At 42.5% G+C, this 26681-nt stretch overlaps 1 protein-coding gene across 1 annotated transcript in view; it reads left to right on the top strand.

Moving 5' to 3' along the window:
* Positions 1-26681, top strand: part of LOC144498638 (voltage-dependent L-type calcium channel subunit alpha-1C-like) — a 1025631-nt gene that overhangs the window by 791910 nt on the left and 207040 nt on the right. Inside the window, exons 26-29 of the mRNA XM_078220060.1 lie at positions 4173-4319; positions 5390-5591; positions 14102-14260; positions 16860-16970. Of these exons, the coding sequence (XP_078076186.1) occupies positions 4173-4319; positions 5390-5591; positions 14102-14260; positions 16860-16970 (619 nt within the window). The remainder of the gene's footprint in view (positions 1-4172; positions 4320-5389; positions 5592-14101; positions 14261-16859; positions 16971-26681) is intronic.

Below are 26681 nucleotides of genomic sequence, written 5' to 3'. Positions count from 1 at the left end.
AGGCAAAAGGGCCCTTAAAGGTGCCAATAGGGACTGAAGAGTGTTAATAGTAGGAAAGATAAGATAACAGAATGTGTTAATAGGAAAACAGAGGTCAGTATTCAGTGGGAACAAAACTGAACAAGGGACAGTGGCCATTTGGGGAAGGGATGAGTTGTATTGGGACTAGCCAGGGAAACTGAATACAGAAAACAAAAGAAGGGAATCAAGATCGAGGGAATGTTCACAGATTAAAGTTGTTGAACTCAGTGTTGCGTCCAGAAGGCTGTAACATGCCTAATCAGTAGCTGAGGTATAGTTATTCCAGTTTACAATGAGCTTCACTGGAGCATTGCAGCAGAACAAGGATGGAGGTGTGGGTATGAGAGCATGAGGCTGAGTTGAAATGGGAGATCTCCTGTAACTTTTGTCCCCCACCCCTCCCAACAGACATTGAGACCCGCCACCGGTGGGCAGTGCTAGGGTGCCCAGTGGGCAGTACCAGGGTGCCAGGCTAGCAGTGCCAGGTGAGCAATGCTCGGCTGGCACTGCCCAGCCCTGCCCCCAATTGCCCGATGGGGCTTCAATGGCCTCCGTTCCCACCGATGAGGCCATCACGTCTGGTCCATGTTGGTGGGGACCATACATCATCCTCGCCGACGAAGACCTCAACCGGCGAGCAGTTAAGGGCAAGTAAACCCAGACAATAGCATCCAGGACTCACTCGTTACATTTAAATGAAGTAATGAATATTGAAATCGGCTTTGTGCCCTTTATGGCACAAAGCCAGTTTCACTTGCAAAACAGGGCTGGTAGCATCATGAGAGGTGAAAAACCAGGTGCAAACCCGATTTTCCCCCTCTTGCCCAATCTTACCGCTTGCCACACTGATCAACTGACAGGACAAGCCATTAAGATCACCCACTATGTGATTGCTGCTTCTAGAGTTTAATTTCCTTTCCAATAAAAATAATTATATTCTTTTTTCATCCTTGAATAGTCTATGTAAACCACTTTTAAATTATCCATTTCTTTAAAAAATATTTAAATGCCATGTGGCCCACTGTGTATGCATCAGTGGAAAAACTAGCCATTCAGCCTAACTCCATTTGATTCATAGCTCTGTAGGTAAAGGAAGTGCTCATCCAGCCACCTTTTGACAAATTGAGGGCTTCTGCCTCTACTACCCCTTTAGGCAGTGAGTTCCAGACCCCTACCACTGTCTGGGTAAAAATGTTTTTCCTCATATCATAGAATCCTACAGTGCAGAAAGAGGCCATTCGGCCCATCGAGTCTGCACCAACCACAATCCCACCTAGGCCCTATCCACATATCCCTACATATTTACCCACTAACCCCTCTAACCTAGGCATCCCGGGACACTAAGGGGCAATTTAGAATGCTGTGAAGCAGCAGTGCTAACCACTGTGCTACCATGCCGCCCCTAATCTTTTATGCCCTCTAATCTTTTTACCAATCACTTTAATTCTATGCCCCCTAGTTACTGACCTCTCTGCTAAGGTAAATAGGTCTTCCCACTCTATCCAAGCCCACTATGATGTTAAACATCTCAATCAAATCTCCCCTCTGCTCCCAGCCTATTCAATCTTTCCTCATAGCTGCATTTTTCCAGCCCTGGCAATATCCTTTCAAATCTTCTCAATACCCTCTCTAATAAAATTACACCATTTCTATGAGATGACCAGGACTACACACAGTCCCCGAATTGTGGCCTCACTAATAATTTATACCACGGTTTCAGAAACGTTCCAGCCACAGAACCCTTTTGATCTAAGAGGTCATAGAAGTTTACAGCATGGAAACAGGCCCTTCGCCACAACTTGTCCAAGCCGTCCTTTTTTTAACCACTAAGCTAATCCCAATTGCCTGCGTATGGCGCATATCCCTCTATACCCATCTTATCCATGTAACTGTCTAAATGCTTTTGCATTCAAGGCTAAATGCCTTCATAGAAACCCTACAGTGTAGAAAGAGGCCATTCGGCCCATCGTGTCTACACCGACCACAATCCCACCCAGGCCCTACCCCCATATCCCTACATATTTACCCGCTAATCTCTCTAACCTACCCATCTCAAGATACTAAGGGGCAATTTTAGCACGGCCAATCAACCTAACCCGCACATCTTTGGACTGTGGGAGGAAACCGGAGCACCCGGAGGAAACCCACGCAGACACGAGGAGAATGTGCAAACTCCACACAGACAGTGACCCAAGCCGGGAATCGAACCCAGGTCCCTGGAGCTGTTAGCAGCAGTGCTAACCACTGTGCTACCGTGCCACCCTTGAAAGAGTACTGAAGGAATCCCTGAGAAATCTGATTATTGTGTTGAAGAGCCAAATCAGAAATAAATTATTATTTTCATGCAATAGGTTCAAACATACAAAAACCTAATTTCTCAAAGTCTACAAAAATTATGAGAGGCATAGATAGAGTGGATAGTCAGAGGCTTTTTAACCAAGGTGGAAAGGTCAACTACAAGAGGGCACAGGTTCAAGGTGAGAGGGGGTAAGTTTAGTGAAGTCATGCGGGTAAGGTTTTTCACACAGAGGGTGGTGGATGCCTGGAACGTACTGTCATTGGAGGTAGTGGAAGCAATGTTCAAGGCATATTTTGATAGACACATGAACAGGTAGCGAACAGAGGGATAGAAATCACGTATCGACGCAGGTTTAATGGGCCGTAGGGCCCGTTCCTGTGTTGTATTGCTCTTTGTTCTCCTTTCTATTTCTTATATGTATAGGTTTACTATGAGTAAGAAGTTTTCTTATTAAAAATGTACAAAGGTCTTACCGTTTTGTCATTTTTATTGGGAGGAATGTTGCTGCTCCTTTGGTTCAGATAGGAAGAGTGCTGCTGGAATGCTGGCTTCTCATATGGAACACACACACACACACACTCTCATCTCACACACACTCACTGTCATCTCACACACAATCGCTCACTCATCTCACACATATTCACTTATCTCACACACACACTCACTCATCTCACACACACATTCACTCACTCATCTCACACACTCTCTCTCCTCTCACTCGCTCACACACACACTCGCTCATTCTCTTCCCCCCTTGCAGGCCCCACTTTCCCATTCTCACAGGCCCTGCTCTCACCATCACTCTTCCGTGCTCACCCTGATCGATACAATTTGAATTTTGTGCTGTCTTCAACTCATCTATTCAGCACAAAACTCAAATTGTAGCAATCAGCCTGGCCTCCTGCAGAACCCCTGGGAGGTTCCAGGTTCTGTGGAACCCAATGTGGGGATCCCTCATTTATATATAATTATCCAGCATAACCTCCCTATTCCTATATTCTATACCTTGATTAATAAAGGAAAGGATTCCATTTGCTTTTTTAACCATCTTGTCAACCCGTCCTGCTACCTTCAGGAACCTGTGGACATTCACTGCGAGGTTCCACGTTTCCTCTACACCTCTCTTTTGACTTGTTTGACCTATCTAAGTGCATCGCCTGACACTTCTCTGGGTCGAATTTTATTTGCCACTTTTTTGTTCATCAAACCACTCCATTGACATTTTCCTGCAATCTACAGCTATCCTTCTGACAATTGATTATACAGCCAATTTTTGCAAACTTCCTGATTATGCTCCCCACATTATGACCAAATCATTATTAATATACCAAAAAATGCAGAGGTCTTAGTACTTAACCCAAACCCAAACCCCACTGGAAACAGCCTTCCAGTCACAAAAGAAAATCTACAATTACCCTTTGTTTCCGGCCACTGAGCAACTTTTGTATCTAGCTTGCTGTATTCCCTTGGATCCCATTAGCTTTTATTTTTTTAACAGTCTGTCATGTGGGATCTTGTCAAAAGAATTTAGGAATGTCGTGAAATACATTGATCTTATTTTTGCCCTTTTGGGAAGAAGCAGCAACTGCAGGCTTTCTCACAGCTAAGCCTCCCCACAGTTCGAGAAAAAATAAATAAATCCAGTTACCCAAGGCTGGTCTTGTGTACCTCTGAGTAACTGAGCTCAGAAGCAGCTTGAAACAATGTAAATATGTGCCCTCTTACTTAGTGCAGGTTGCAGCAGGAAAGAGTGTAACTAAAATCCTGAAGAAAAATGAAAAATATTGATGTATCTTGGGAAGTAAGATATAAGTTTTGCAAATTTATAACTATATCTATTTTCTATTAATAGAGGCCAATATATTTTGTACAAAGATGGGGATGTAAATCAGCCACTGATAAGAGAACGGAAATGGGAGAATAGTGAATTCAACTTTGATAATGTCCCCTCTGCTATGATGGCTCTTTTTACTGTCTCAACCTTTGAAGGATGGCCACAGTAAGTACAACAGTGTCAATGTGTGTTAGGAGATTCAAGATCAACAATTTCACTTATATAGAACTTTTAATTTCTAAAACATCCCACAGCGCTTCAGAAGTATGATGACTGAAAAATTAGTCTTTGTCATATAGTTGTCAGTAAAATCTATACAATTTAAGACGAAGCGCTTCATTATAACCTAACCTGGGTGGTAGGCAACTGACAGTGTCAGATTAGGGGTCCTTTATACATTCTTCCAATTTTACTATCTTTAATGAATGCAAGGAATATTTTGTTAACCCTCTCAAGAAAGAATATCAAAATGACCTCAATTGTATTATGGATAAACTTCTTTCAAAATTTTAAGTGTAGATCTTTTTCTTTGGGGTCTCTGTTCAACTGGCCAACAGTGACGCACCTAGTGGTGCACCTGACTAATCAAGGCCAAGAACATCAAAAGTCCTCTTTTCCCCTGTGCAGTTGACAGAGGCTCCACCACTTGGCTGGGTTTGTAAAATTCCCAACAATCCAGTGTAACCCAATGTATCCAAATTCTTGACTAAGTGGCTCTTTTGGTGCACTCATGCTGGAATTGTGGTAAGACCACATCAGAAGGCCTATGGATTTTTGATTCTGGCATTACTGTCTAGTCCAGCAAAGGTTATTTATTGTTTGAAAATTAAATAAATCATACGGCAATATAAAATTTAGATTTTTTTTAATCCTGGCCATTGAAGCCCCCCAGGTGGCTTGATGGGATTGTCACTGGATTGGTAATCCAGAAATCTAGGGAACCCGGGTTTGAATCCCACCATGGATGGTTAAATTTAAATTCAGTAAAAATTCAGAATTACAATTAAACCATTGTTGTAGTCAATTGTTCACCAATCCTTTAGGGAAAGAAATTTGCCATCCTTACCTGGTCTGGCCTACATGTGTCTCCAGATCCACAGCAATGTGGTTGACTCTTAACTACCACTCAGTTTGAGGGCATTTAGGGATGGGCAACAAATGCTTGCCTTGCCCATGATGCCCATACCCCAGAAAAGAATAAAGAAAAAAAACATTCTCCTGTCTTATTCATGCAGGTTGCTTTATCGAGCCATTGATTCTCATACAGAAGATGCTGGTCCAATTTACAACTACAGAGTGGAGATATCTATCTTCTTCATCATCTATATCATCGTTATTGCCTTCTTCATGATGAATATTTTTGTAGGTTTCGTCATTGTCACATTTCAGGAACAGGGGGAGCAGGAATACAAAAACTGTGAACTGGACAAAAATCAGGTGAATAAGAAGCTTAATGGATAAAGTAGAGCCGGTATTATATATATCTTCTGAAATAAATAGTGTGAGCGATTACACTTCAGAAGGTATATTAATAAATAGATCCTTTGGCAGTTGCTGATGCATGGCATAAACTGATAAATAATATTTTGTGACCACTGTTTAGCTATTTCAGGTAAATGTGTTACTCATGCAAATGGGCATCAGTGGTAGATGATGGTTTCTGCAATATCAAGCATCCCAAACCAGCAAAAGCACAGATTGGAGGCAATTCACTGATTTAAAATTTCAGTATCTGATCTGGATGATGGATGGATAGTGATGAAACATAAAAGTGAGATTGTTAATAATGATAAACAGGATGACCCATGGTAATTTGGCCACTACCTAAACTCATTTTGTCCCCACAATTACCTTTAACCTCCTGCATTGGCAGGGAGAGAACATGCAGTGGGATTACTTTTGGTCTGTTCTAGCAAAGAGCAGCACAGACGTGATGGGCATAATAAATTTAATTTCAATATAGACAAATGTGTGGTGCTGCCATTTCCTTGGAAAAATAAGCAGACCACATACTTTTTGGAAAATACAGTAAGAATCTAAATGGAGTAGAGGAGCAAATGGACCTAAAAATGTACATTCACAAATAATTAAAACTAACAATGGAAGTTAACAAGATTATAAAAAATGCAAATAAATCATTTTGGTTCATTTCTGAAGGAAAATAATTGAAAGACACAAAAGTTTGGGTAGAAATTTGTCTTGGGCAGTATTATATTGGTCATCTATTATACACCTTGTTGTCTATTCAGCTACTTTAATGTCAATTAAAGTGAATATCAGGTGGATATATAAGAGGCAGCTAATAAGATTCAGCCTGTTTTGTGGCATCACCCAAAAATAATTTGTCTCTCGTTTTGTTAAACTATTATAGAGCCTTTGTTAGGCCACACTTAGAGTGAAATAAAGGGCCAGGGTATTACGGGCCTAGTAGGAATAGCTTGAAGGCAGCAGCAGTGGTGGTGGAAGATGTCAGACCAGAAGCCCAACATCTTAAAAGTGAACAAATCCCCAGGCCTGGATTAATTGCATTCCAGACTGCTGTGGGAGGAGAGGCAGGAAATTGTAGGGGCTCTGACTCAAATTTTTAATTCTTCTCTGGCCATTGGGAATCTGTTGGGGAAATTTCTGAAGGAGAGAATTAATCTCTATTTGGGTTAATTAGGGATAGTCAACGTGGCTTTGTCAGAAGGTCGTCATGCCTAACAAGTTTGGTAGAATTTTTTGAAAATGTATTTGTGTGTGTGGATGAGGGAAGTGCAGTTAATGTAGTTTACATGGATTTTAGCAAAGCCTTTGACAAGGTCCCATATGGGAGATTAATTAAGAAAGTTGAAGCACATGGAATTCAGGAAAACTTGGTGAAATAGATCTGAAACTGGCTTAGTAATAGGACACAATGGGTGGTGTTAGAAGGCTGTTTGAGTGACTGGAGGCCGGTGCCTGGTGGCATACCACAAGGTTCAGTGCTGGGTCCCTTATTGTTTGTTATACACATAAATTATATAGATGATAATAATAAGCAAGTTTGCAGATGAAATCAAGATGGTTAGGGTGGTTTATAGTGCAGAAGAAGGTCATAGGCTACAGGAAGATATAGATGGGTTGGTCAGGTGGACAAATCGGTGGCATAGAATCATAGAGTCACAGAGGTTTACAGCATGGAAACAGGCCCTTCGGCCCAACTTGTCCATGCTGCCCTTTTTTTTTTAAACCCCTAAACTAATCCCAATTGCCCGCATTTCGCCCATATCCCTCTATACCCATCGTACCCATGTAACTATCTAAATGCTTTTTAAAAGATAAAATTGTACCCGCCTCTACTACTACCTCTGGCAACTTGTTCCAGACACTCACCACCCTCTGTGTGAAAAAATTACCACTCTGGACACTTTTGTATCTCTCCCCTCTCACCTTAAACCTATGCCCTCTAGTTTTAGATTCCCCTACCTTTGGGAAAAGATATTGACTATCTAGCTGATCTATGCCCCTCATTATTTTATAGACCTCTATAAGATCACCCCTCAGCCTCCTACGCTCCAGAGAAAAAAGTCCCAGTCTATCCAGCCTCTCCTTATAACTCAATCCATCAAGTCCTGGTAGCAGCCTAGTAAATCTTTTCTGCACTCTTTCTAGTTTAATAATATCCTTTCGATAATAGGGTGACCAGAATTGTACACAGTATTCCAAGTGTGGCCTTACCAATGTCTTGTATAACTTCAACAAGACCTCCCAACTCCTGCATTCAGTGTTCTGACTGATGAAACCAAGCATGCCGAATGCCTTCTTCACCACTCTGTCCACCTGTGACTCCACTTTCAAGGAGGTATGAACATGTACCCCTAGATCTCTTTGTTCTGTCACTCTCCCCAATGCCCTACCATTAACTGAGTAAGTCCTGCCCTGGTTCAATCTACCAAAATGCATCACCTCGCATTTATCTAAATTAAACTCCATCTGCCATTCGTCAGCCCACTACCCCAATTGATCAAGATCCCGTTGCAATTGGAGATAACTTTCTTCACTGTCCACTATGCCATCAATCTTGGTGTCATCTGCAAACTTACTAACCATGCCCCCTATACTCTCATCCAAATCATTAATATAAATGACAAATAACAGTGGGCCCAGCACTGATCCCTGAGGCACACCGCTGGTCACAGGCCTCCAGTTTGAAAAACAACTCTCTACAACCACCCTCTGGCTTCTGTCAAGAAGCCAATTTTGTATCCATTTAGATACCTCACCCTGGATCCTGTGAGATTTAACTTTATGCAACAACCTACCATGCGGTACCTTGTCAAAGGCCTTGCTAAAGTCGATGTAGACAACATCAACTGCACTGCCCTCATCTACCTTCTTGGTTACCCCTTCAAAAAACTCAATCAAATTTGTGAGACATGATTTTCCACTCACAAAGCCATGCTGACTGTCCCTAATCAGTCCTTGCATCCCTAAATGCCTGTAGATCCTGTCTCTCAAAATACCTTCCAACAATTTACCCACCACAGATGTGAGGCTCACTGGCCTGTAGTTCCCAGGCTTTTCCCTGCAGCCCTTTTTAAACAAAGGCACAACATTTGCCACTCTCCAATCTTCAGGCACCTCACCCGTGACTATCAATGATTCAAATATCTTGGCTAGGGGACCCACAATTTCCTCCCTAGCCCACAACGTCCTGGGATATACCTCATCAGGTCCCACAGATTTATCTACCTTGATGCGCTTTAAGACTTCCAGCACCTCCTTCTCTGTAATATGTACACTCCTCAAGACATCACTATTTATTTCCCCAAGTTCCCTAACATCCATGCTTTTCTCAGCAGTAAATACTGATGAGAAATATTCATTTCGGATCTCACCCATCTCTTGTGGATCCGCACATAGATTACCTTGTTGATCCTTAAGAGGCCCTACTCTCTCCCTTGTTACTCTTTTGCCCTTTATGTATTTGTAGAAGCTCTATGGATTCTCCTTTGCCTTATCTGCCAAAACAATTTCATGTCTCCTTTTTGCCCTCCTGATTTCTCTCTTCACTCTACTCCTACACCCCGTATACTCTTCAAGAGATTCACTTGATCCCAGCTGCCTATGTATGTCATGTGCCTCTTTCTTCTTCTTGACCAGGGCCTCAATATCCCGAGTCATCCAGGGTTCCCGACTTCTGCCAGCCTTGCCCTTCACTCTAAGAGGAATGTGTTTATCCTGAACCCTGGTTAACACACTTTTGAAAGCATGCCACTTACCAGACGTCCCTTTTCCTTCCCATAGACTCCCCCAATTAACTTTTGAAAGTTCCTGCCTGATACCATCAAAATTGGCCTTGCCCCAATTTAGAATTTTAACTTTTGGGACAGACCTATCATTCTCCATAGCTATCTTAAAACTAATAGAATTATGGTCACTGGTCCCAAAGTGATCCCTCACTAACACTTTTGCCACCTGCCCTTCCTTATTTCCCAAGAGGAGGTCAAGTTTTGCCCCCTCTCTAGCCAGGCCATCCACATACTGAATGAGAAATTCCTCCTGAATACACTCAACAAATTTCTCTCCATCCAACCCTCTAATACTATGGCTGTCCCAGTCAATGTTGGGAAAATTAAAATCTCCGACTATTACCACCCTATTTTTCTTGGAGTTATCTGTAATCTCCTTACATATTTGCTCCTCAATTTCCCGCTGACTATTTGGGGGCCTTTAGTACAACTCTATCAAAGTGGTATTTAACCCTGATAAGTGTGAGGTGATGCACTTTGGAAGAAGTAACAAAACAAGGGAGTATTTAATGATTGGCATGACACTAGGCAGCTCGGAAGAACAGATTGATCTTGGGGTATTTATTCACAGATCCCTGAAGGCAACAGAGCAGGTGAATAGGGTAATTAAGAGGGCAAATGGGACACTTGCTTTTATCAGTCGTGGCATAGAATATAAGAGCAAGGAGGTAATGTTGGTGCTGTACAGAATGTTGGTTAGGCCACAGCTGGAATACAGTGTGCAGTTTGGTCAACTCACTATAGGAAAGGTGTGATTGCACTAGAGGGGGTACAGAGGAGATTGACCAGGATGTTGCCTGGGATGGAGCATTTGAGCTATAAGGAGGGACTGGATAGGCTTGGATTATTTTCTCTAGAACAGAGAAGGCTGAGGGGGAACATGATTGAGGTGTATAAGATTATAAGGAGTATGGACAGAGAGAACAGGGAGCAGCTGTTCCCCTTAGTTGTGGGGTCAATCACGAGGGCAAATAGTTTTAGGGTAAGGGACGGGAGATTCAGTGGGGATTTGAGAAAAAATTTTCACTCAGAGGGTTGTAGGAATCTGGAATGCACTGCCTAGGAGGTCGGAAACCTTACAACCTTTAAAAGGTATTTATTTGGATGAGCAAATATAATATTCAAGGGTATGGGACAAGTGCTGGAAAATGGGATTAGCACGATTTCAGTGCTAGCTATTGTCAGTGCAGACTCGATGAGCTGAAGGGCCTTCTCTCCACTGGACTCCACTATGATCTTCAAGTTGTTTCCACATTTTCCCAACGGCAACCGACATGATGTGAGGATATCACACATGGATGAAATGGGAAGGTAATTAAGGCAATTGCGAACAATTTTATAAGATTCCTCAATTTTGCAGATGGCGGAGGGTAATCAGGGGATTTTAACCCACCTGCTAAAAGTAAGCACAATGTAAATGGGAGCTCAGTTTTGGCATCATCCAGCAGCCATTGTGAGAGTCAGTGTGTGATGCCAGGTAGCAGTAAGCAACAGCAAATGAAGATAGGATAAGATGCTAGCACTATGGGGGCATGCCACCAGAGTCCTAATGGGACATTGGCACTTAAGCAGAAGAAACGGGTGGAGGAGTTGGCGATTTGGATAAAATGCCTTGCAACCTGGGAGAGGCCACCTGCTGTGGACCCCTGTTGAAGAGAAGCGCAGCAAGCAAGAGAGGTTCAGGCAAAGAAAAATTAACAACCTCTGGACTAACAGAAGAGCCTGCCTTAGGGTGGGAACACAGATGAAGGGCACAGAGAAGTACATGACCAACCTCCTCAATGCAGGAGAAGCTACCATACAGAGAGGGTCCACCGTCCAAGGCATAAGAAACACAATGCTTTACATTTTGAGAGTATATCCACCATGAACCCCAAATGCAGCTCGGTGTTGTTCTTAAATTTCTTACACATGTTCCTACGTGGTGTTCCCCGACACTTGCAACTCAGGTGGAGGCAGAACTACTGACTTTGCTATCCTCATGTTGGGATTATTTTGACAGCTGTCTTGTGGCTGCTTGAGGCCTGGAGGGCCCTGGCATGCTGAGCAGTTCCTGCACAGACGCAGAACCCTCCTCTGTTGTTGCAGCTACTTGAAGCACTGCTGACACTAACAGCTGAAGAGGAGCTGCTGTCCAGAGCAGGACTTTCCTGAGGGGAGCCCTCAGATGCAGAAGGTAGACACTCTTCCTTCTAAGGCATATTTGTATTCCCCTGTTGACCTCAGGTGCACAAGGACCTAGTGAAGACATCAAGCATATTGTTCCCTCTCATCTTACTACTACTGCATAGAGATCATGGACAAGGTGATGGCATGCAGGTCTCTCGAATCTCTAGCATCTACTGAATGGTCTAGTGGATCTATCTATTCATGAGAGTCACTAATCTCTACATGTGGGAAGCCAATCACACACCCAGAAACCTGGCATAGGTAGATTCCTCCATTGTTCATGCATGGATTCACGTAGACTCTGGAAGCTTTGTCAGATGTTCGTTTATCTCATGCTACAGTTGCAAAATTTGTGATGTTGCTAACAATACATCATCAGCCTGGTGCTCAGAACTGCCCTGGCCTCTAGCAGTCCTCCAACTGTCAGTGAACATAGCTGTCATGGCCTTCGCCAGTGCTCGGGGGCATCTGTGCTATGCTCACCAGGTTGTATCCCTGAATGTAAGTGCAAATGGATACCTACCAACCTCCACACCCTCAATGGTCAGTCCCCATGTCTCCTCACTGTTAATTGGCAGGCTACCAGATAATTGTTTGCGGCCAGCCGATCCATGCCCAAATGGAAGCAGCACTTGCTTCCAATTCCAATGTTGGGACCTGTAGCCTCGCCATAAAATTCAACCCAAGCAGTCTGTATCAACATGCAACAAAACCAGGCCAACATCCATAGTTGGGCTAATGAGCAACAAGCAATATTCATACCACATAAGTGCTAAGCAATGAACGTCTTTAACAAGAGAGAGCCTGATCATCTCCCCTTCACATGCAAAGATGTTGCCACTGATGAAACCCCCACCATCAATATCCTAAGGGTTACCATTGACCAGAAAACTAACATGACCAGCAATGTAGATATTGTGGCTACAAAAGCAGGTGAGAAGCTAGAAATTTTGTAGCAAATAATTCATCTCCTGACTCTCCAAAGGCTGATCACAATCTACAAGGTACAAGTTTGAGATTTGATGGAATACTTCCCACTTGCATGAAAGAGTGTAGCTTCAGCAACATTCAAGAAGCTCAATACCAATCAGGACAGAAAAGGCTGCTTGATTGGCACCCCATCCACCAACTTAAACATTCACTCTCACCACCACCAGCACATAGTGACAGCATTGTATATCATCTACAAGATGCACTGCAGCAACTTGTGAAGCCTCCTTCAACAATACCTTCCAAACCTACGGCCACTACCACCTGAAGAATGAAGTAAACAGGCATATGGGAACACACCACTTGCATGTTCTTTTCCAAGTTACACACCATTCTAGTTTACAGATGCATTATGGTTCCTTCACTGTCACTGGGTCAAAATCCTGGAATTTCATCCCTAACAGCACAGCAGGAATACTGCCAACTGCTAGCCTCACAGCCATCTTCTCAAGGGGAAATAGGGATGGCCACAAATAGTGCCCTTGCCAATGATGCCCACACCATGACAAAATATTTTTTAAAAGGTTTTCAAAAATTGCCTTTGTTTAAACGGGATTTCCACTGCCCTTCCAGTGAAATAATATCAGCAAAGTGGGAGCAGTTCTGAGAAATTTTCTCATTATTGTATTTGGAAAAACAATAATTTTTAAGTTGTGCTTTGTTTTCCAATGGAATAAGAATTCCTTTGTGCAGGATTATCGGAGATACATATGCATATTCTTAAATGTAGGATATAAGAGCATTAAAGCATTTGCAACAGGATTACCCAAGGATGATACAAGAACAAAGAAATCATTACCACCAGGGCTTTTATCTCGAGTAAAAGATCACCTCATAGAAATCCTTAAGGGGTTTAAAATAGTAGATACAATGAAGATGTTTCCACCTGTTAGGGCTCCACATCTAGGGTACATAAATGTAAAATAGTCCTTCATCTAATAATTAATCTAATGCTTGAATAGTTAGGGAGAATACCGTATATGCTTTTAAACTAGATTAGCATAGGAGGGAGAAAGGAATAGAGGATTCTGTAAATAGGGGTCGATTAAGTAGGAGGGAAGGCCAGTATGTACCAGTTGTGACAAACATACCAATTCTATGCAATAATTCCCTGTAATTCTGTGTATGAATGACTTCCAAATGTCATGTAAACCTCCATGATTCTATGATCCTGAAGGAAATTTACAAAAACAAATCAATAACTTCAAAGGCTTGTGGTTTGGATCTGATTTTCAAAGCAGTGCACATTTTAGGGTTGAGTTGATGTTGAAACTTTAGTCGAATAGTTTGATATCATCTGAACTCAAATATTTGATTGAAAGCAACACAAATTATCATATTAAAGATCAAGGCTATGGTGCCACCTTAAGTATTTTTCACCTGTTGTTATCACAAAGTATTAGTACTAGTGTTTTCAAACTGAATTTTATACAGTGTGAATAGATACCATATTCCCTTTTTATAAAATATGATACCTATTATATAAAACAATAATTTATTTTCTGCCATTTGCAGCGCCAATGTGTGGAGTATGCCCTCAAGGCTCGGCCTCTACGGAGGTACATCCCAAAGAACACTTATCAGTATAAAGTATGGTATGTCGTAAATTCCACCTACTTCGAGTACCTGATGTTTGTTCTGATCCTGCTGAACACAATCTGCTTAGCAATGCAGGTAGGACAAAGAGAATTATGGGAATTTAATTACCTTTGTTTAAATGGGATTTCTACGTGCTTCCAGCGTAGTAATACCAGTTGAGTGAGAGCAATTCTAAGAAATTTTACAGTCATTGCATTTGGAAAAGCAATTTTCATTTGTTGCTTTTCGTTGCGAATGGATTAAAAAGTCCTTTGCGGAGGATTATCCGCCTTACATAAAACTCTTCTTAAATGAATTTGAAATTATTTTATACAATTAAACTATGTTAGCCTGTTCCTTAGCCTGCTATTTATTTATGAGATATTCAGATAGATTGTATCTCCTGCACAGACCACAAAGAGAAAAATTGGGTAAGGAGAAGCACACTCCAGTAATAGAGCCTGACTGTTTTTTCTAGAAACAAATATAAATGGAGGGAAAATCAAGTGTGCTGTGCAACGTACACTAAACCCTTTACAACTGATCTTTCACTCTGTGTTGTTCTCAGGCAATGCTTTACGCCCAGGTGCTGAAGATTTGAATCAATGTTTCACATTTTGTAAGTGGTTTTATTGGGGGTGATCTTACCAGAATTTGGCAGTGTCAGTTCTGGTGAGAAAACTGCTGTGAAGCTCTCCAGCTCCAATTTTCTCTCCATATTTTGAGCCTCTTAGTCTGAAAAAAAAAGAAGTGGGCGTTGTTTATGCCATCACTCTGGCAGGGCAGGGACTCTTCGAGCCATCAAGACCAGCAGCACTGAGATTGGGGTGCCATCTTTAAAGGGCGCCCCAATTGGAACACAAAGCTTACTCCCATGCACCCAACCCCCCCAAAAATCATCACTGGCATCCCCATACCCCCCCACCATGATCATTGTCAGCATCTCCATCACCCTCCACCACGATCATTGCCTGTGAAAGGGTTAAAATCACTAAAGTATGAATGCAACAGACCTTTCCTGTGAATTGAGTACAGCACAGAGTTCCCTGGGAAGCTGCTATAAATATGTTCTCACACTTACAGATGGTCTGTACAAACAAGCTGACCAAAGAACACGGAGGGGGGGGGGGGGGGGGGATGGTGAGTACTCTGACAGCCACAACAGCAGGTGTCATATTTAGATGATGTACCCATGTAGGTGTGTTTTGTGTTTAATTAGTGATCAATTATTATTAGACAAGCATATAGCAGCTGTAACTGGTTAACTATAATTATGAAGTAATCAGAACTATTAGTTATAATTGAATATCATGACTTCAAATGTACACTTATGATTGGTATATGCAAATCACTTGTAAGATAAGCAAAGAATATATCTATCCATGCCATGTATCACCCAGTAAGTCTGTACACCCTCTTGTGGAAGGCAGACTTCCTCGCTATATCACGAATAATGGCTGGTTTAAAACACTGAACGCTTCATCTGGCCTATCGAGGGCTATATCCTCATCCCCACCCCACCACGATCATCAATGGCATTCCCATCCACCCCCGTGATCATCGCTGGCATTCACATCCCCCCTCGGTGCTGCTCCTCCTCCACAAATAAATGAGCCCTGCCCAAATAGGCTTCCTGTCAGGCCCATCCTGGCACTGCCCCTGGCACAGGTTGGCACTCCAAGGTTGGCTCAAGATCCCGCCCATTGCTTTAGCAGTGAAATTGGTACTTTCCCTTTTTGGGAGAGTAAGGGAGATTAGACTGTTTTCAAAATTAAATACCCTCCAGTAAATTGTACACACTTTAATCATAATATTGTATTTCAGGACCCACTCCTCCATCACCATTGTCCAGAATTTGGACACTGATTTCTCTGGCAGCTTGCTCTGTTGGTGGAGGGTTAAAGAAATGTGTGTGAAAGCAATATAATATTGTCACTACCCATAGGAACACAGGAATTGCTGGACAATAAAAGATCTTGATCCATCAAGATTGCCCTCTACCATTCTGGAGACTTTCAGAGTTCACTGTTATCCTGGAGTTCATACATTGCGTAGATAAATGCAAAAGTCCAGAAGCTGCTGTTTAATAGGCATTGAAATCCATGTAAAGGTGTGAAGTTGCTGTACTTACCCATTAGTTACCCGTAAACTAAAAGAAAATGTTAGGACTGGTGCATTCAGGCATAAGTAAGGTTTTAATGGTAATAATTCTTAATTATTGCAGAACAACCTTCTCTGGAACTGAAAATTTAGTTTTACAAGTGTGGAGTTTCATTTAAATGTTTACTCATTTGGATAACTATTATTGCCTTTTGCTGAAGGGCATTGTTAAAAAATGTGAAGTAAAATCATGTGATATGAATCTCCTAATTGCAGATCTTTGTACTCAATTTAAAGATTAATTTACTTGTTCAGCAACTGGTCTGTTTATTAGTTCATATTTACTCGGTATGCAAACAGATAATGAAGATGGCAAAATTCTAACAATAAGACATAGAAAATGTCTTAGCTGAGAGAAAGCATCCTCTTGTAAGCATAACTTGCTCATTGAAAATTAAAAGCACTTAAACCAAATCCTTGGATCCCAAAATAGTCAAATACATTTTTAAAAAGTAAACTACTACAGTAATAGTGAAGATTTTAGTTCTAATGAACTCCTGAATTGTTATCTAATTCTTTGTTTCTTTTTTATAAGCATCACGGCCAGGCACACACCTTTAGTCAAGCCATGGATGTACTTAATATGCTCTTCACTGGACTCTTCACAGTTGAAATGATTTTGAAGTTAATTGCATTCAAGCCCAGAGTATGTATTGCAAATAATTTTTCCTATCTTTTCTAACTGATCCACATATTGTTCTTCAATCATTAATTAGCTTGCCTGAGGAAAAACTGTACTATTAAAACACCATCAGATACATGGTGAATACAGATGCATAATTATTAAGCTTGTCTCTGTAATAATTTCGTGTTGTCTCGTGATACTAAGTAGAAAATGATCTGATTCAGCATACTGCACCCCAAAGCTTTCCACATTGAGGGTTTGCATGTTGGTACTTGTAAGGGGATTTTCTCGGGGCGTCCCACTGGGGCGTCTTGTATTCAGCCGACCTCAGCAAACACAAAGACTTGTGAAAGACAATTTGCAGTTAACGACATTCTTTATTTGACCAACGTATTGGGAGAGAGATACTCAGAAGATTCCAACTTCTCTCTGACCTTACATCACATAAGTACAACATACATACATTCCTGAAGATTTGATCCTCCCCTCAACCTGTGATCCAAGCTGGATAGTCCAATTACATTAATACACTTTATTTACTTTGGCCAATAGCATTCCACTTTCCAGTAGAATTAGGAAGTCATTGGCCAACCAAACCCAGAAGTTCTTCCTCCCCGTTGCCTAGTAACCTTACCGACGCAAATCCAGTTGGTTCAAAGGTCGCCCCCTAACACCTGCAGTCCTGAGAACCAAAAGGGAGTCATCTTCTTTGGTCTGTTTTCTGTCCCTTTATCAGTAGAGGTTGAATTTCAGCTATTCATTACAACTAGAAGCTGAATCCTTCTATTCATTTCAATAACCTTGGTTACTTGTAGCTATCTGGCCTGCCCCTGATAATAGGGTATTCGCTCTATGCTTCATTGTTCCAAAAGAATGTGGTCTGTCTAATTAAACTTATTTCCCATTATGCTAAGGGCTGAATTGCTTGTTGGCCAAAGTTCATAAGAAAATACAAAAATACAGTTTAAATCTCTAATACTTGTTAAAAAAATATTATATATGTGCTTATGCAGACAATATCTTTGTACAATATATAAGTGAGGCACATTGTGATACCTTTGGTATATATAAGGCACACTGTGGTCCCTATTTTAAACTAATCTACTTGTTTTAATAGTCTCAAAAGCAGGGATTTGCACTATTTGCACTTGAAATAAAATCAAGTGCTGATGATATATATAATTCTAAGATACCTATCATTTGATTCCTTCCTTCTAATCATAACCACTCAGAGGATATTACGCCATAAGTAGCTGTTGAGCAGTATTAAGCACACCAGTGGCTGGGGCATTGATGCTTCTAAAATTTTGTTTTGATAAGTAAACTTGGTTCTAGTCTTTCTAGTGAAGGATTCTTTGTAAGAAAAACTGGGGGCTCCAAATTTTAATGATGTGGCGATGCCGGCGTTGGACTGGGGTAAACACAGTAAGAAGTTTAACAACACCAGGTTAAAGTCCAACAGGTTTATTTGGTAGCAAATGCCATTAGCTTTCGGAGCGCTGCCCCTTCGTCAGGTGGAGTGGAGAAATGCTCACAAACAGGGCATACAGAGACACAAACTCAATTTACAGAATAATGATTGGAATGCAGTCTTTACAGATAATCAAGTCTTAAAGGTACAAACAATGTGAGTGGAGAGAGCATTAAGCACAGGTTAAAGAGATGTGTATTGTCTCCAGACAGTACAGCCAGTGAGATTCTGCAAGTCCAGGCAAGCTGTGGGGGTTACAGATAGTGTGACATGAACCCAAGATCCCAGTTGAGGCCATCCTCATGTGTGCGGAACTTGGCTATCAGTTTCTGCTCAGTGACTCTGCGCTGTCGTGTGTCGTGAAGGCCGCCTTGGAGAACGCTTACGCGAAGATCAGAGGCCGAATGCCCGTGACCGCTGAAGTGCTCCCCAACAGGAAGAGAACAGTCTTGCCTGGTGATTGTCGAGCGGTGTTCATTCATCCATTGTCGTAGCGTCTGCATGGTTTCCCCAATGTACCATGCCTCGGGACAACGGATGAATGAACACCGCTCGACTATGATTTTCCTCTTTGCTAAATGTTGTCTGTAGCCAGTGTCCTTTATTGTTACTGAGGCAGTATAATTGATATCATGTTGATTTTAATCTGGACTAATGCAGTGTTCTATGGTTTTAATGGTCTCTTAGGATTGGAGGGTGGAGCTTGTTTGGAGCTGATTTACAGGGCATGTTATGTGGCTAGGGACAGCTATGCCGCACAGAAAAGCCCAGTTTTTAATTTTGCTTTCAGAAGTGGCTTGAAGTTGAGATAGACAGCAGTATTTTCCCTCTCTCTGGAGTTGGAGGTTCTGTTCTCTATGTGGCTGTTTTTGGAAGCTGCCCAATATTAAGTTTACCTCTCTGAAGTTTGGTAGTTTTGAGGATATTCTTCTTTGCAATCAGCTGGCCTAGATTTCTTTCCATAGTGTTACAAAGCTGAAAATCCAACATTACGTGATAATACTTGCTTTTTGTGCCAAGTCTGAACACAGGTGCATGTTTGTGGGATGGGGTTTAACTCGGAACAGCAGAGATTGCTAGCTGTTAGGAGTTATAATATGTCATGTTTAAGCCTTGTAATTGGTAAAAGTTACACTAATTCTTTTTGTTATATTTTAATTATGTTCTTAAATAAACTTTGATAAAAGCTTCCTAGCAGGTCACTTGAATCATATCTGGAGTGAAAAACCTTATGCTCATCCAAGCCAAAATCAAATGTAAAACTTAATGAAAACAATTTTGAGTCCAGGATGAGTGTGAAAATAGGAGAGTTTCTGATCCATTTTTTGGGCGAGTCCAAATCTGCTATCTTATGCACTCAATGCATGAAGAAACAGCAAATAAATGTTTTTTGCCTGTAGGGAGAGGGGGTGGGGTTTAAATCTCCTGAATACTGGCTGAGAGCAGCAGAGGGCGCAATTGCGCATGCGCAGGTCCCTCTTCTGTGAGAGCAGAAAGGCCTGTCACTCAGCTTCTGCTACTCTCTGCCAGCCTCCGTGCCTAAAACAGGTAGCCCCCCAGCTACCATGAGGGCCCGCGGCCTATCCCGACCCCACCCTCAGCCGGACAGATCGACCCCTGTGACCAACCCCCCCTCCTCCCCCCCTCCCACCTGGACCGATTTCCACTGCCCCCTCCGCCCCCACTGGTCGCAGATCTGCAGAGTGGCAGCAGGCCCCTCTCCCTCCCACCACTGATCGCAGATCCAAAGAGTGGCAGCAGGCTCCCTCCGTCCCACCACCGATCATATTGCAGAATGCGCAGTGGGCCCCCCCCAACCACTGATCGCAGATTTGCAGAGTGGCAGCAGCCCTCCCCCCACCAGCGATCGCATTGCAGAGTGAGCAGCAGGCCACCCCTCCACTTCTGATCACCCTGCCCTGGTTTGGAACCTCCCCCCCAAGGCCCCACCCCACCCTCAGCACTGCCTGGTGCCAGGCTGGCACTGTCCAAGGTGCATACACCACCCCCCCCCCCCCCCCCGCCCCTTCCCATAGAGGCAAGTAAGCATGGACAATAACTTCCCGGGCTCGCTAATTCCAGTTAAGTTATATATAAATTTAAATAATTTATTCAGCCTTGAGCAAAAATGGGTGTGAGGTTATCCAGTGCCGGTAAGATCGCAGGAGGTGACAAATAGGTTGTGAACCTGATTTCTCGCGTAATCTTACCCCACCCATCGGTTGGTGGTGCAATGATAAGATCGCCCTCAGAATCTAGGCTGACTTCACAGAACGCTATGGTGTTTTCAGCCCTGGGTCTTAACAGGCAACACCCCATTTCTGTTCAGGGCAGCCTCCTCTAACTCTCTGCAGTCATGGACAGTGCACTTGGCAGTCTTATTAATACATTCCAAGTTCTCTGCTCAATAATTATCCTTTTCATCTATGATTCCTGAGACACAGCATCTGTGATCAGCTGAGTAGAGCTTAGTATTGCTCAAATGTGAAATGTGAGCCACTGAGTAAAAACCCAACTATATCTCTCATTGATCCTACCAAGACACGTGTGACTGAGCTAATGCCCAAACTAATGCTCAAGAACTAGGACTCACTGTTTAAAAATAAGGGGTTGCCCATTTAAGATAGAGATGAGAAGACTTTTTTCTCTCAGACGGTAGTGAGTCTTTGGAATTCCCATTCTCAAAATACAGTGGAAGCAGAGTCTTTGAATGTTTTCAAAGCAGAGATAGATGGATTCTTGATAATCTGGTGGTAGGCAGGAGGTTACAGTCAGATCAACCATGATATAATTGAATGGCGCAGCAGGCTCAAAGGACTCCTAGTTAATTTGTTCATATGAGCCCTTGATAGTGTATGCTCAAGGCCTGAGCTACTCTGAGGAGTTGATGTCAGAACCTTGGCCGATATTTGCATATCCATGAATAAGTACTACCTAGTTAGGGCATGCAAGGATAACAGTAAAATTATTGGACTAGCAATCAAGCAGCCCAGATGAATTCTCTGGATAAACATGTTCAAATCCTACCATGGCATCTGGGGAAAATTAAATTTCAGTCAAATAAATATGTGGAAAAAATGCTGATCTCATTAATAATGATCATAAGCCAGATCATATTATCATTCAAACCTGATTCACTCCTGTCCTTCAGGGCAGCAATCTGTTGTTCTTACCCAGCCTGGCCTGCTGTTGGTTCTTAACTGCCATCTAATCTGGTTCAGCAAGCCATACCTGCTCAAGGGCAATTAGGATTCAGCAACAAATGTTGTCTTTGCTAGGAATACTCACATCTGAAGAACAAATGATAAAAAAGATTAGAAGTTATCATTATGTTACAAGTATGATCATCCCTTCACTTGCTGTTGACATCAAGTCAGCATGACTGAATGTTGTATGCCATGTGCTGTATGATATTTAATTCTGTCATCAGATAGCAGGGATCTCCCACCTCCTATATCTTCTCACAGGTACAACACGATGCTGCTCATCTGCAGCACCACCTCCTCTGCAGCTGCTAATTGCACCTCAATCTCTCTCCCTCTCCCTGATGCTCAGCACTCTGGGCGGCACGGTGGCACAGTGGCTAACACTGCTGCCTCACAGCGCCAGGGACCCAGGTTCGATTCCCGTCTTGGGTCACTGTCTGTGTGGAGTTTGCACCTTCTCCATGGGTTTCCTCCGGGTGTTCCGGTTTCCTCCCACAATCTGAAAGACGTGCTGGTTAGGTGCATTGACCCGAACAGGCGCCGGAGTGTGGCAACTGGGGGAATTTCACAGTAACTTCATTGCCGTGTTAGTGTTAGCCTTACTTGTAACTAATAAATAAACTTTAAAACTCTGTTCTTCAGCAAAGAGGGAGAGGAGACGCCTATAGTTCAGAGTAATAGCAAGTTTTCAAAGAACCCTATGATGTAGAAGGAGGCCTTTTGGCCCATCGAGCCCGCACCGACAACAATCCCACCCTGGCCCTATCCTGTAACCCCAGATATTTACCCTCCTAATCCCCTTGACACTAAGGGACAATTTGATATGTCCAATCAACCCAACTAGCACATCTTTGGAGTGTGGGAAGCAGCCGGAGCACCCGGAGAAAACCCATACAGACTTCAAACTCCACACAGACAGTGACCCAATGCCGGAATTGAACCCAGGTTCCTGGCACTGTGAGGCAGCAGTGCCAACCACTGTGCTGCCCATGTTCATCCAATGAATGGGGAGTATTTGTTTAGGGTTACTATAAGTGTAATGTCATAACAATGTTAGGGGTTGTGGGTTTTAACAAAAAGAAAAGAACATGGTTTGTACAGACAGATTCAAACTAACACACAACAGGTTTTATTAAAAGAGGTGTTCTCTGTTCAGAGTACTCAGAGTGCTCAGGTGAATGCCATAGATCCACAAACAGTGTCTTCAACTTAAATAAGGGCAATAATTATGGTATGAGGGAGGAAGCGTTGTCTAAGGTAAACTGGGTAAATAAGCTAAGATTAGGCCAGTAGATGAGGAGTGGCAGATATTCAAACAGCTGATCCAAAATGCTCAGCAGGAGTTCATCCCAATCAAAAAGAGGGATTCCACTAGGAAGAGGCAAAATCCATGGTTAACAAAGGAGGTCACGGAAAATGTTAAATTGAAAAGCAGAATATACAAAATGGCAACGGCTGGTGCAGGGTGGCGGGGGGGGGGGGGGGGGGGGGGGTGGGAGTTCCAGTCTACCCAGCTTTTTTAGACTCTGTCAACATTGCAGTCAGGTTCAATAGAGTACTTGAGGTGCAGTCAACCATGAAGGGAACTCAAAATAAACACAGGTGGCTGCAGCAAGATAGACATTCATTCATCTGACAACTGAATATTTTACAAGGCACTGCACATTGAACTTGTTACAGGCCAAAGGCTTCAAGTGGGAACCCTCAGCAAATTTGAAATCAAAGCTGTTTGTCTATAGTGGAGTTGAGTGCACAGCCGAGCAGATTGGAAATCCCCACCCCATGTGAAATTGGCACGGTAGCACAGTGGTTAGCACTGCTGCTTCACAGCTCCAGGGTCCCGGGTTCGATTCCCGGCTCGGGTCACTGTCTGTGTGGAGTTTGCACATTCTCCTCGTGTCTGTGTGGATTTCCTCCGGGTGCTCCGGTTTCCTCCCACAGTCCAAAGATGTGCGGGTTAGGTTGATTGGCCAGGTTAAAAAAAAAAGAAATTGCCCCTGAGAGTCCTGGGATGCGTAGATTAGAGGGATCAGTGGGTAAATATGTGGGGGTAGGGCCTGGGTGGGATTGTGGTCGGTGCAGACTCGATGGGCCGAATGGCCTCCTTCTGCACTGTAGGGTTTCTATGATTTCTATGACATCTCCTGTCTGTCAGAGGACTTCAAAGGGGTCTGCTCTCACCTACAGTTTCTAGCAGGGAGAAAGGAAAATCTCTGCTGCAGAATGGATTGTTGCAATGATTTTAAATCCTGCCAGGTGACTGGGGGCATGGAGGTTAAAGTTACCTTGCCACTTCAGAATTTGCACAACTGACAGGCAAGAATGCAGAAATAGATCACAGGGCTATCTGAAATCACCCTGCCGGGGTGATCTTTAGGTCTGCCAGGCTAGAAGAGGCAGTTCAACCATAACACCTTCATCCTGGAGGGGAGTGTTGAAGTCAACCCCTTGCCCCACCCCAAGCTGCTCAACCCCTAGGATCCTTGAGGGTCCCTTTCTGTGCAGCCTTGAAGCAGCAGAGAGGCAAATGGCCACCGGACCTACCTCCTCAACCCCCCTTGGGGTCCAGGGCACCAGGCCAGGGTTACCAGGGGGTAGTGCACTATTACCATTACTAAGGTTCTTGGCCTGAAGGGAGGTTGATTGAGGGAGTCTGAGGGGGGAGGGGGGTTAATTTAGGTCATTCAATTTAGTGGGTTTGCACATGTAAGGGACCAGATCAGAAACTCCCAGGTATATTCTGAAATTAGACCATTTCCCAACTATTTTTGATAGTGTGAGGATAAAGTGTTTCAGTTGTGATTCTATTGACCCACTGGGAAGCTTTTATCAAAACAAACTTTATTTAACAATATAGTTTAACTATACCAAAAAGAATTAACATAACTTTTACCAACTAAAATATTTAATGATAACATACTATTCTTAACTGATATTCTATGAGTTCCAATTTAAGCAATATTCATCATAAACGTAAACTCCTCTCCAAGATCAGTCAGCAAACAAACATTTTATGTGCTGGTGCATGGGCTAGTAGTCCTCAAGCCTGCAGAACACCTCTGGAGAGAGATATTTATATTTTAATAGGTCCCAAACTACAGTTTCCAGAGAGAGACAAAGAATACCTCCTGCTCCTTGCATACCCAAGCAGTAAACTGTCTGCTTGTCTCTGTAAGCATAGCTCCTCCCATTAGCCCATGATTTGCTCTTATCAATCAACTTAAACAAACCTTACTCTGAAACCCCAGGGGACAACCTAAAAAATAAACAAAACTGCATTAGTTCAGGTTAAAACAAACACCCCAATATCTAGGATCAATTATTCTCCATTCTCAGCATGTGGGCCATTTAAACAGAGTGGGCTCTTAAACATACCCTTCACAAGAACCATAATGAAAATACATTTCTTAAAGGCGCAGTATCATCACACATTATTATCGGCGGGAACCCAATCAGGGCTGACGGGTAAATCCTGAGTGCTCTCATGTCCAACGGGAATCCCAATTTTCAGCCGATGCCCTATTCATTGGATCATCGGGATTCCCGCCAACCATCTGAAGGGGTTGGAGAATCATCCCCCAGAATGTAAGGTTTCCAAAATTTGCTGTTATTACGAAGATAGCTAGAAGGACATGTTGTGATGCGGATATTGTGATTCTGCAATGGGATATAGATAGATTGGGTGACTGGGTGAAACCTGGCAAATGGAGTTTAATGTGGGGAGGTATGAGGTTATACACTTTAGGAGGAGGTAAAAAAAGGCAGATTATCATCTAAATGGAGAGAGATTGCAGGCGAGTGAAGTACAGAGGGATCTAGGCATTCTAATGCATAAATCACAAAAAGCTAACAGGCAGGTCCAACAAGTAATTAAGAAGACAAATGGCATTTTGGCCTTTTATTGCAAAGGCATTGGAGTTTAAAAATAGGGAGGTTTGTTTCAATTGTACAGGGTGTTCATGAGGCCTCACCTAGAATACTGCATACAGTTTTGGCCCCCTTACCTAAAAAAAAGTATAGTAACATTGAAGGCAGTCCAAAGGAGATTCACCAGGCTAATTCCTAGGATGTTGTCCTATCAAGAGAGACTAAATAGTCTGAATCTCGCCAAAATAGTTCCCTCAGATTGCTTTTATTCTGAATTTCACCCACTATATTTTGTAGCAATGGACTAAATGTCAAATATCTTAACATGTAGCAATGGTTCTTCATCAGTTTTCCTCATCATCAAGACCACTCATTTGTGCATTTTCACAAAAATGGCCAGAATGCAATCTGTAAAATACATGTTAAAAATTTTAGAATCCCATTTATTAAAAATTGGAATTTGACTTAGTTATTTATAACTACCATGTATCAGTGGCCCTGTTCATTACCTTTTCCCCCGCTTATAAATTTAAATGTTGTGAAGACCCGTGCTGCAGAACAGCAATTGAGCTAAGATTGTTGCATGTTAGATTTCTTACAATGAATTCATAGGATGTTAAATTTTCTGTCTGGTAATTTGGAGATGAATAATGAGATCTAACTACCAACCTAAAAGAATGCAATTTCATTTTAATATTTAAATACTTGATATCTGTCACACTCCAAATTTAATATCCAATTTTACAGACCAGCTGCAGACTTGCTCCTGCTTAGTGGAAAAGACATGATTAGACTTTAAATGCTTGCAGTTGAAATCATACCATAAAATAGTGAGCTGTAGCAGGAAAAATGGCATCTCTTCCAGAGGTCCATCCAGGAATTGACAAGGGTATACTCAAATATCAGCAAACAAGCTGATCATTATTAAAGAGTTTGATTGTTCATAGTGATCAATTTGAAAATCACTATTTGGAAAAGGAAAGGAACCTTTCCAAGGTTGTTCTCCTTGGAAAGACGGAGAATGAGGGGAGATCTAATAGAGGTATACAAGATTATGAAGGGTATAGATAGGGTGAACAGTGGGAAGCTTTTTCCCAGGTCGGAGGTGACGATCACGAGGGGTCACGGGCTCAAGCTGAGAGGGGCGAAGTATAACTCAGACATCAGAGGGACGTTTTTTACACAGAG

This window comes from Mustelus asterias, chromosome 9, assembly GCF_964213995.1.
Source record: "Mustelus asterias chromosome 9, sMusAst1.hap1.1, whole genome shotgun sequence".
NCBI classification, from domain to species: Eukaryota; Metazoa; Chordata; class Chondrichthyes; order Carcharhiniformes; family Triakidae; genus Mustelus; species Mustelus asterias.
The sequence above is the reverse complement of the archived record's forward strand: the minus strand, read 5'-3'. Positions and strand labels throughout refer to the sequence as shown.